Here is a 12,413-nt window from a genome sequence, read left to right on the forward strand (position 1 = left end):
TTCAAACGTGCGATGAGAAGTATATCGTTACTTTCTTACAAAACCCTTTTGCTTTTAGATCCAGAAAATAACAAAACACAAGAGGGGTCCTCTTTTGAAAGTGCTTCAAGTCTCTATTCATCAACTCGCACAGAAAACATAGCTGAAGATTTGATTGTACCAAGTTTCTCCCCACCATTAGAAATCAGTGATGACTTTATCGTCCCAGACCTTGCATCACCCCCACTGCCCCTGCCCGATAGGTTACCTAGAGTTTCTATGGAAAAAATTGAAGTCAAAGCCGATATCACTCCGACCATTGAACACATCAAGAGAGAAAAGACTGATATTAAATTAAAAGAAGATTTACCAAAAGTATCCAAGGTACGTTCAGGAGCTATAATAAAAATTGTTTTACTCGTAAGATTTTTTTATTTATTAAGGCACAAACAGGCAGACAGGCATCTAAGGACCATAAAAAATACAATACCTACATAAATATTATAACATTAAATGTTACACTAATTTATATTTTACTTACATAATACAAATTATAATTCACAAGTAAATTAAAAGAGTTCATAATATTTCATAATAATTTTAGACTATGCGTGGCACAATTAGTGGAAAAAGTAGTTCAAGTGGAAGTTATAGTATAGGTGGATCAAATCCTAATGTTACTGAAGCTGTTGATGATAAAACACCTACTGAAAAGATTGCAGAGCTCCCGGAACGTAGTGATAGTAATGAAAAAGATGACAGAGTAACCGCTGCCATTCGTCCCAAGGAACCACCACCTCCAAAAATAATGGTAGGTATTGTAGAGCAGTTAGAAACTTCTAAGTCCATTGGTTTTATTAATTATATTTTGTTCCTGGCTGGACAACTATCTAAATGTGTTTTATGAAAAAGAAGAGAATTAGGTTTTTATAGTGAACTTGTCACTACGCTTACAATCCGAAATAAACCAAAGTTCAAGTTTATTGAATGTTTTAATTAAAATATCCCGTATATCCCGCTACCGAGCGCGCTACGCGCTATAGTATTACAATTAACTACACAACCAGCTTGTCAAAATCAATTCCTTACAATATAAACAATATATTTTATGTATTTTTACAGGGTTCCTTGTCCGACGATGAAAGAAGTGTACACTATTCATCATCGGGTTATTACGAAAGTCCAGTTGAAGATGATGACGATGGTGGCTTAACCTATAAACATTCACAAAGATATAAATCATCGACTAGACCCAAATCATGGTTAGCAGATGAGAAACGAAGAAAAAAGAAAGCTTTTACTTTAGAATTTTCTAAGTCCTACGATGATTCTGTATCTACTTCACAAGATGATTGGGGTAAAAAGACAAAAGAACCTGATAGTGTTAGTCAAAAATCTGAACGAAGTACTTTCAAACCTTCTAATATTAAGTCTCCCATGGAAGATAAACCACCTGAAACGAGGAAAAAGAAAACTCATTTTGCGGACAAGGCTAAGAGCGTTCAATCTTCGCCGAGAGAACCGGTTGATATTGAAAAATCAATCAAAGACAAGGTATCAAAAGATAAAGATACAGAAACAAAACGCCCTGTTGAGAGAGAAAGATACGTCAAAAGAACGAAATTAAAACCCAAAAGTCCTACTCAAAGTAAAATTGTTGATGGTAATAATCATGGCTATAGACCAACTCATTATGAGAGGAGAGAAGCGATGGGGTCTAACATGAAATTACACCTAAACATACCAACATCAGATGATTCTAGTGAGCAATACAGGAAAGAAGGTATTCATATTTTTAATACGTTGAAAGAAACTTTTATTCTGATAAATTTACTAACAGCTAATACATTTTTAATAGGCACAAGTAACGGCAATATCTCTCCAAGAAAACATAGGCGCTTACGTGATAGTCCGCGAAGAAAAACTGCTAGCAACTCTAACAATGCTAAATCTCCTACTTCAGGTAGCAACCATGCAGTATACAGGTAAACTAATGTCTTAAATAATTTTTACATCTTTTTAAATGCTTTCTCATATATTAATAACGTTTTAATTTTTAGGCCAAGAAGAAAAAGCGGTTCAAACGAAAGTATATCACTGCCCGGTAGCTTGCCAAGAAGAAAGCAATCAATTCCTACAGTCCCTTGCTTAAGCTCTTTAGAAGCAGAAGACATAGAAACTACTAGAACTTTGACCAGTGCAGGGTCTCGATTGACTCCTCTGCGATACGTTAAAAGTCCTACTTCATCTCCTAGACACCATCGAAAACAAGATAAAGGTAGAAGATTATTTTTTTAACGAAAATCTCGAACATCATTATCTCCCGAGCCTTTTCCTATGAACTATGTAGGGGTCGGCTACCAGTCTCATCGGATGCAGCTGAATACCAATGCTTTACAAGGAGTGACTACCTATCTGAACTCCTTAACAAAGTTGCCCGGCATCCCAACGGCAATTGTCAGATTCTTTCTGTGTTTATTCAATATTTAAATTAAATATATATAAAAATAATAATATAAATAAATATCGTCTACTGTTTCAGATGGAAAATTCGCTAAAGCAGCATCAGCAGAATCATTGCGTTCTGTATCACCGGGATCAGATTCAGTATTCTATTCAGAGCAAACCGAACATAGTTTAGTAGGAGCTGATGGAGAATCAAAGGCACATTGCTTGCATTGCGGTAAAGAGGTTCATATTGTGACTGCTACGCACGAACATGATAGTGTTGCTTCGAGGACTTCTCATACCGATGTAAGTAACAACAAAGGAACTCTTTTACCATCATCCAATATTTTTACGAAATTAGGTATCTTTTTAAGAAACATTTTGGGCAACAACAATATGAAATAAAATAATGCATAATCAATATATTTATCATTCACGTTTACAAGCTAAAATAAATATTTCACTTAATTACAATTCATCTTGTTTTTAGGAATCCTATGCAGACGCAACGCCAGATATAGTGCCAGCGCCCGCTGGTTTTGCCGATTCTCCCTCTTGCGCCTCAACAAAGAAACACGCAAGTGGAGCTCGGTTGTACAAGAAGCTGGACAAAAGATACCGTTCCGAAGACAAGTCCAGACATTACTATCGGAATCGACAGGATGTTCGAGCCAAGGTACGATGGTCTATTCTTCAAAATCCGATATATTCCAAAAAACACACAAGATTATCGAAAAAACCCTCATCACTGACATTTTTTTCTGATTTTGTAGTATATAAAACATTTTTTGGTGTACATTTATTTTCAAGACTATCAAATGCATAACCCCATTTGCAAATACATTGAAATGATCCAGGCAGATTAATACAATTTTCAGTAACGTTATCACAATTGTGTTGGCCAGTCACACATTCGTTAGTGTCTACACACATTCCAAACTGAGATTTCCATTCAAACCCTGTGTCTTTGCAATAACAAGAAACATTCCACTTATTTTCAACGATGTCATCGAAATTCTGGTTGTCTTTGCGATCAAACCTACATTCTCGATGTTTGGGATCTGTACTTTTAGCATTCTCAATATAACAAGGATTCCTTTCACTATCAAAGCACTGAGTCACATTAGTAACATGCTTTAAGGGACAACACGGGTCAGGACAAAAGCTGTACATAGCACAAGCGAAAGAAAATTTGTCATCAGAACGAGGATCACGATTTCTATTCCCAAATGTCGAATCCAAACAATTTGCAAAATTGTCACAAGTTTCTCCTAGCATAGATAATGGAGGCATTCCTAACATTGTATACCAACACATGTAATAAGATGCCGTCGTACGCCATTGGAATTTTTCAGTCGGTGTATCAAATGGAAGACCACTTTTCTCTGTGTACAACAAAGCATTTTTACAATTTTCATCCAATTCTGTAATCGATGTTTCATTCGTTATTTCCTTTTTATTTAACGTCGTAATTATGTCGTCAGTTCTCGTAAACGGTGAAGTCTCTATCACACTGAACAAATATTTCACGCATTCATAAAAGTTCTTGTAGCAGTTTTGATGAACTCTCCAATGAAGAGCCTGTAAACTTGGTTCAGGAAAAGCATGATAAAATCCAATTGGAATTGTACTGGGTTTATCTAAATAAAATCTTCGATCCCATTCGTTGAATTTATGATTGCGCAAGTAGTAAGCAATGTCTTGTAAGGCGTTGACTAACCATTTATCATCAGGCACCGCAAACGTCGAGCCTTTATCCTTTGCCGATCTTACAGCATGTGTCGACGAAGTCGGGTTTAATATATCATCAAAGTTATCAGTAACACAAGAATGTAATGCAATGTTGACACTGAATATGAAAACGACACCGAAATATTTCAGAAAATCCATTTCTATTTTAAACGCAACGACTGCAACAACAAAATTACAATTGTCATTTAGATGACAGAAGGAAACAAAATTTATGAATATTGTTTTTTTTTCGATCGAAATAGTTTAATTCGTTGGAGGTTTATTAACATTTGACATTATTTTTCAACAGTCTGAAGAAAGAGGTAAAGAAGAGTACGCATCAGGTGAAAAAACTCAAGATACGCGTATAGCAAGATCTGCGGGAAACAGTTTGGACAAACTTGGTGGATCTAGTGCAAGCGTGGATCCTGATGGTCAGTGAGATTTAGGACTTTTAAAATTAAAGTGTAATGTTTATGAACTTTTAGTATTTTACACAAATTAATGGAGCGATCGTATCAACATAGCGAAGTGGCATCGTAGAAAGAAATAAACAGATCACACGACGCGTCGAGGAACTTCCGAAAAGATTCGAATCGCGCATTTTTGTGTAATTACATCACCTCAGTAATATTAACCACAAGATTTTTCCTCGGTTTCACCTGTAACCTGATTGATGAAAGTTGCTTATAATCGTAATTAGGAGCAGTTAATCATTCACCATTTATCATTACATGACCAGAAATATTTTTATTACCAAAAACATCTGTTATTAGGTACACATATAAAACACTCGATTGATTAAAAGTTAATTACTTCCACAGAACATGAAGAATGTTCTGGAAGCTCTGAAGGTGCAGAAGGAGGTCGTGACGAAAAAGGAATCTATGCTGCCCCATGGTGGTGTGGCAATTGGATCATGCTATCAGAGAACAACGATCATTGGACGAGGATTCCTCCAGGTAATACTAACAATTCAATATAAACGAACATAAAAGGCGATGCGAAGGAGATAACGAACTAATCCACTGGTCTAAATAAGCAGGAAAAACAGTCAGACAGAAAATTATCGTTCTGCATGAATAGTTTTATCCATTAAAAATCTAAAAATAGCCGTTGTCAACACGATTCGGAGCAATCACCTGATCGCAGCATAAAAACGAAAATTGTGCTCGATGACTTCATTTGAAAAAAATAAACAGAAACCTTGAAATACAGATTACATCAATCTATCGTCATGACTATTTTGCAAAGAAATAATTTCGGGCTGTGTGTTGCTTCAATTATTAATTTACCCAATTTACATCACTACTTGATAACATATAACTTAAAGATGATGAACTAACATACTACACAACAACCATACATACAACAAACATATAAAAGAAAGTTATCAAGAATATCAAGAACATGCAGACAAACTCAAGAAAATTACTTCCGAATACCCTGATATTAAATCAGTTACATTTAAAACTAATGTTAATGTGTGTGTTGTGTAATATGTTTTCTTTAACAGATGTATTAGACACTGGATCTGATGTTGGCCAAGAAGATCCAACGGAGTCAGAATCAGAATTCAACAAGAGATACGTAGCACTAACACACAGGCTGGTACATCGACGAGCTTGCATCGAGCTGAATAGGAGACAGGCTGATAATAGTTTTGGTAAGACTTTGAAATAAAAATCAAATAAAATTTTGGGAAATGAAGCACCAAAGTCTCTGCTAGATAAAATTAATGAAAATGGATTAGAATTAAAATGAAATAAGTCATAATACGAGATACAATTGAAATATAGAAATAAATCTTGTTATTGTTTTCTCCACATCTTTTTTCCTTCAATTCGCATTTTTGAAAAAAAAAAAATACATTAACAAGAATTAGACGTACAGAGAATGAAAGCCACGCACGGAATACAAAGTTTAAAAACCTTAATACGGTGGAAATAAAGCCAGACCAACTAAAAGATACTACTACTTATACTTTGTGCGAGTACGTTGACATGCATTCATGAAGCTAGTTTCATGAACGCGATTACAGTCTATAAAAAGCCCTTCATTCCACGTAGGATATTATAAAACAGATACCATATTGCGTCACTATTAACGAATAGTTAAACGTTCCACTTCGGAAGCGTGACGTGTTAAACTATTCCTAGTTCTCTTTCATTTAAATAGCATCACCTATTATTTTAAGAATGTCCCCTGAATTCTTCAGTTTCTCTTTGCCAATGGCACAGAAAAAATATTTGGTTGCCAATGTCGTCATAATAGATAGGTGTAATTTTCTATATTTTTTTCCTACGACCTTGACATGAAAGTTATGAATTCTAATGGTCCGTGCGGATGAGTCACGCGATCAAATTTAGTTTCAATCAGTGAAAGGTACAGAATCGTTTCAGAATCAAAAGAGACTGAACTGTTGCGAACTAAAATTAATTCTCGTAGCGTATTTGAACGTCAGTATTCAGTTGTTGACGACACGCTACTGCGGCCAGATGATATTTTTACGTCTGACGTTCGGCAAATGTTTAGTTCATATTGATTTTACATGGCAAAACTCGTCTAGACGACCGTTTATGACGTAATTTTCATGCAGTCCATGCGGACAGTTAATAGTGACAAACGCCGGTTCAAAAGTTCAAGAGTGTAGTTCGGACTGTTGGAGTTTTTCGTGAAGAATGGGACGTTCATGTGAGTAAAGTTTTTCGTGAACTGTTTAATATATTGAGTGAAGTTGAAACAGTTCTTTTATTTTTCGTTACTATTATTTTATGTTTTAGTCAGAGACATGTTGAATTCGAAGGGCAGTGTGAGACAGAAACTAGAAGAAATTCTCAAATTGATGCTGATGTTATGGTGTAGACAAAGTCAAATTAGCAGACTTGTGGCTCCAGAACCATGTGGTAAAAATATATAATACGTTTTGCTTTTCCAATAAATACTAATAAAACTATAATTATTATTAATTGCAGCTGATGTATTTGAAGCTTCTAATATTCACGTTGGTTTTTCAAAAATAAAATAAAACTACTAACAGCAGTCCTGACCGAATTAACTAATTTAAATTGATTACTCACAACTTCCTAGCAACAATCCACTTAAAATACCACGAGTTTTATTCACCATACGCCACTTTATAAAACTCCCCATGTCCATTAGTCTACAAAATGAGAACATGCTTACCACATGTTAATTGCATTTCGTCTAATGCATTGTATGAATGAAACTTGTCGGTGTGATTTTCCTGGGTATAAGCCAAAAGCGAAAGTTATTTTGCAAATATTTGTACGGATACGCACTTACCATGTAGAGTACGTATGTGTGTCATGGCCAGATCTCGGCGAGTTTATTGCCGTCTCTAGGCCGACATCATTGTGCTATTTAGATAAGAAAATAAATATTAGGCCAGGAATGACGCAAAGAAAATACACGGTATAGCAAAGCTATAGGTCCATTGTTAAACGATTATTAGTCTATTATTCCATATAAATATTGGATGCAAATATTTTTAAAGCCGATTAACTGGTAAAACGTTTTCCCTGTACGTGGCTTTCGAGTATTTTAATAAAGTTTTACGCGTTTCCCAAAATTATGGATGTAAATATTTGACATAAGCTTATGGCAGACTTTGAGGCTTCATGTCGATCCAAGATTAAAGATGTTAATCCATTTGAAACAAAAATATTAAAGCAATTAAAATTACTTTTTCAGAAAGCGACAAAACAGTGGTTGTAAGGCGTGGCAATGAAGAGTTTGGCTTCCGAATTCACGGCAGCAAGCCAGTAGTAGTGTCAGCAATTGAACCCGACACGCCTGCCGAAACCTCTGGCTTGGAAGTTGGAGACATTGTCATAGCTGTTAATGGTAATAAACTTCAATATAATTTACTATCTGAAGTAAATGACAGAGATGCAAACAGATTCAAACATAACTGTGAAACGTAATTAATGTCTAATCGAAGTAAATAAGCAATAAATAATGTGTCTTGCAAATTATTAATATTGTAAACAAATGAGCTTCATGCACAAACATTCAAATCCCCGATGCATTTTCGTTTCAATTGGAAAATTTATTGCCTACTGAATCCACTCGTATGATTTATCCCAGTGCATAATGTTCATCAATTTATTTGCAGGAATCAATGTCTTAGATAAGACTCACTCGGAAGTGGTGAAGATTGCGCATTCTGGATCAGAAATACTTGAATTAGAGGTGAGTTCCATAACATACACAAGTCTGTTTCAAATTAATCAGATCTTTCGAAGCAAAAAAGAGATTAAAAAAAAAACATCGATCATGTACTGAATGAACTGATTACTAGAGTATTACCTAAAACCAACAATAAAATAGCCAGAACCTTTTCTCAACAAGCCATAAAGACTTTTAATGCTAACGATGACCATCGTTCATCCGTTACATCAATCAAATCAGTCGTACCAGATCGTAACCCATTTTTGTGTTTAGAATTTGATGCTAATTTGATGCTCACATTTACACCCAAGATCGTAAATACATCTAGTTTATTGCCCACTCGAAAGATTGTAGGTTGATTTATTTTATTTTTACTGTCCTTAATAACTGTAAAATTGAGGTTGAGCTCAACTTTTAACCTATTTAATATACTTATAGGTTATCCAGCAGCAAAAAATCTTGTGTACTAGCCCTGATTGACCTGTAGTTTTGAGTATTTAGTAACTTTGAAAAATAATTTTGGCAATTCTTAAAATCAAGTCACTGCCAGTTTCTCCGTTATGTTTCTTACCCGCTAACAAGCAACGAAGTGACTTTTGTCCCTTTTTCGTTTTGACAGTTGAGCGCATCAAGGGACTTTTGTCCCTTTTTGCGTTCCAGTTTCTTCGTGTGTGTGCCTCATGTGTTCAATAAAACTTTTCCTCTTCCACAGGTGGCAAGAACCTGCGAGGTAGTAGCTTCTCTAGCTCATGAAGGGGGACCAGCTGCTCTATACTCAGGGTATCTCTGGCGAGCAGCTCCCGTCAGACCTCATCATCCCCCTCGCTGGACACGACGGTGGTTCGTCCTCAAAAGGGACAATTGCCTGTATTATTATAAAACAGATTCTGTAAGTAATATTTTCATTATTTGTCATCATTTTTGTATAAAACGAACGCAATCATAAATCCTTTTTTAAAACAAGAATCACTCAACTGTCGCTGGTGTCTAGAGTGTAGAACTGATATGTCATTCTGAAATATCAGTACTTGTATTTGTAAGATGTAGCAAAAACTCCTTGTCAGTTAATGTTATAACATAATTATTATATCGTTTTTATATTACATAGGTACCTATTTTATTTTAGCCAGTATATTTTCGATTCAAAGTACAGCTAGATCATTATCAAAATACTCAAAATACCGCCATCTATGAACCATAACCCGAACTTCCACAGAGCATTCATCCCGTGGGAGCCTTAATGCTTGTAAACTACCAACTGACGGAAGAGGACGCGGGCAGGCCGCACGGGTTCCGACTGCACCGCGGCGGAGGTGTGAGATTACAACTTGCGGCGGACACTGCGGAGGCGGCCGCTAGGTGGCGCGCAGTACTCGCTCACGCTATTGATGCTAGTAATCAGGTCTGTTATCATATTATACTATTTTAAAGTACATGTTTAAAGTACCTATTCATTTATAGTATGTATTACAAAATGGAAGCCAAAAGGTGTTTACTTCTTGGCTGGTCGGCAATGCGGTAATTATGATCAAAACTTGTGAATAGTTTCACCATGTCTTCTTAGTTCCGAATCTAAATGGTAGATGGCGCGATACTCAGTTTCAATGTTTCCCTGTTTAACAACCGGGATTATAGCAAAAGTTATGAATATTTGCAGATAATATTGATAACCATATTATGGCCTAGTGGGTAAAGGACCAACCTCTCAAGTATGAGGGCGCGGGTTCGATCCCAGGTCAGGCAAGTACCAATGCAACTTTTCTAAGTTTGTATGTACTTTCTAAGTATATCTTAGACACCATTGGCTGTGTTTCGGATGGCACGTTAAACTGTAGGTCCCGGCTGTCATTGAACATCCTTGGCAGTCGTTACGGGTAGTCAGAAGCCAGTAAGTCTGACACCAGTCTAACCAAGGGGTATTGGGTTGCCCGGGTAACTGGGTTGAGGAGGTCAGATAGGCAGTCGCTTCTTGTAAAGCACTGGTACTCAGCTGAATCCGGTTAGACTGGAAGCCGACCCCAACATGATTGGGAAAAAGGCTCGGAGGATGATGATTGATAACCATATGAAAAATATTACTCTGTATGCTTTTCTTGCATACCTTGCTACACTAGTAACCATAAACTGTTTCTTTTGAAGTGCTAGGTATTTCTTACTAAACGGTGTTTTTTTATAACAGCGTGATGGCTGGTTAGAAGTGACAATGAGGAATATGAAGCTTCCTCCGTCATCGATCCCTAGACCCGATTGCTTCGGTTACCTCATGAAGCTGGGATCCAAATGGAAGTCTTGGGCCAAACGGTATTGTGTGCTCAAAGACGCTTGCCTCTACTTCTACAATGATGGCAACAGCAAAAATGCTTTTGGTAAGTTTATTTCACGAAATAAATACATAATTATATTCTAACTTGGTCATGTGTAAGCCATATGTTAAAAACCTGGCAATGTGGCCAGTCTCTAAGGCACGCTCTAATGCAGTCGACAGCAATAGGAATGACTATTGTAGTCTAGAAGTAGATTGTAGTCTTTCTTTTATATTTTCTTTGCAACCATTATAATAAACCCAACCAAATAATGTATTTTTTGGTGTAAATGAGAATAATATAAAAAATATTGTCACTGGGTTATACCTATGTCGAAACCCCCTTATTTTATAGAGTGGAGAAGAGAACAGTATGGAGCCGCTTATTCTTAAAAAAATATATATTTCAATAACCATCCCAAAACTATTTGTACATATTTTTCTAAAATTAATTTATTTTCCAAAGGTATGGCCTGCTTACACGGCTACAGAATACAGACATGTGCCCCGGGTGGCAAGAAATACGCCTTCGAGGTGATGCCCACAGAACCTAAGCAGAGACACTTTTATTTCCACACGGAATCCGAAATGGATAGGAAACGGTGAGTCAATAATCTTTATCATCCATCTTGATCATATCGGACCATATTTTAATCATTAACAGTATCAGTCCATTTTTGCCCACTACTGAATTTCAGCCTCCCCCCGTGAACGCCAAACTCCCCAAAACAGTTATAGCGGTTTTGGGGAGTTTTAGGGAAACACATACCACGGAATTTATATTAATCTGAATAAAATTTTGTGCATAATCTATAGGTACCTAAATGCATATTTTTGTTATCATCATATCCCTCATGACAATAAAATTAAAGGTTTTTGATGACAATGTAATTCATGTTGTTTAAATTCGCGATTTAATATTCAAATTTTACTTTGAGCTCTCTCCTCGATTCTCTTATGTAATACCCAAGTCTAACGAATTGGGCCTTCTTTTACCTTCCTTGTAAAAATTAAACCTCAATTGGTATTATGAATGTAACACCTCATTTTTTTTTTCTTATATCTACAGTATAATAACATGCTCTATAATGATAGGCACAATATTCAGTCTATAGAGTAAGAAATTAATAACATAGAGTAGTCAAATAAAAGCAATCATATCGATTTGGTATCGATAAAAATAAAGGTGATGTTTTATAAGGCTTCGTTAGGTCTGGCCTTAGGCATTATACTGGTTGTTCAATCGTTCCACTCTATAATTTTTTGTGTTAGCTTTTTAAGAACTAGAATATGAAAAATGTGTTATTTATAAGCTCTAATTATTTTGACCTACAAAACCCCTATTTAGCGTGTTCTTCTATTTTTCAACAGTAAGATTTATTGAACTTCTCTTGGAGCCTAGATGGACCAATCACGAATAGGTGATTCCTATTACCTGTGTCTCTAACCAGTAAACCGGAGAAAACATTGGATATTAACGATTTTCTTTTAAGCTGTAGCAATAGTTTCATAATTTTGTATCACTACATAGTATGTAAAAGAAAGTCGATTTTTCTGTCCCTATATCAATTTGTGCGCTTAAATCTTCAAAACTACGCAACGGATTTTGATGTGGTTTTTTTAATAGGATAGAGTGATTGAAGAGGAAGGTTTATATGTATGATAACAAGCATTAAATAGTGGGGATGTACTATTATCCCATGCGAAGCCGCTAGTACAATATATTCTTCAAACATTTAGTATATTACATCCTATATTT

The 12,413-nt window shown here is 35.8% G+C and overlaps 1 protein-coding gene across 1 annotated transcript in view; it reads left to right on the forward strand.

The window, feature by feature from the left end:
- LOC124639115 overlaps positions 1–12,413 on the forward strand; it is a 53,347-nt gene that overhangs the window by 39,932 nt on the left and 1,002 nt on the right. The window contains exons 20-35 of the mRNA XM_047176346.1: positions 59–363; positions 584–790; positions 1,102–1,762; positions 1,838–1,964; positions 2,040–2,257; positions 2,522–2,733; positions 2,918–3,103; positions 4,469–4,592; positions 4,983–5,120; positions 5,675–5,824; positions 7,873–8,025; positions 8,297–8,373; positions 9,065–9,241; positions 9,569–9,754; positions 10,532–10,718; positions 11,121–11,256. Coding sequence (XP_047032302.1) covers positions 59–363; positions 584–790; positions 1,102–1,762; positions 1,838–1,964; positions 2,040–2,257; positions 2,522–2,733; positions 2,918–3,103; positions 4,469–4,592; positions 4,983–5,120; positions 5,675–5,824; positions 7,873–8,025; positions 8,297–8,373; positions 9,065–9,241; positions 9,569–9,754; positions 10,532–10,718; positions 11,121–11,256 — 3,244 coding nt within the window. The remainder of the gene's footprint in view (positions 1–58; positions 364–583; positions 791–1,101; positions 1,763–1,837; positions 1,965–2,039; positions 2,258–2,521; positions 2,734–2,917; positions 3,104–4,468; positions 4,593–4,982; positions 5,121–5,674; positions 5,825–7,872; positions 8,026–8,296; positions 8,374–9,064; positions 9,242–9,568; positions 9,755–10,531; positions 10,719–11,120; positions 11,257–12,413) is intronic.

The sequence above is a fragment of the Helicoverpa zea genome, chromosome 18 (genome assembly GCF_022581195.2).
Source record: "Helicoverpa zea isolate HzStark_Cry1AcR chromosome 18, ilHelZeax1.1, whole genome shotgun sequence".
In the NCBI taxonomy this organism is placed as follows: domain Eukaryota; kingdom Metazoa; phylum Arthropoda; class Insecta; order Lepidoptera; family Noctuidae; genus Helicoverpa; species Helicoverpa zea.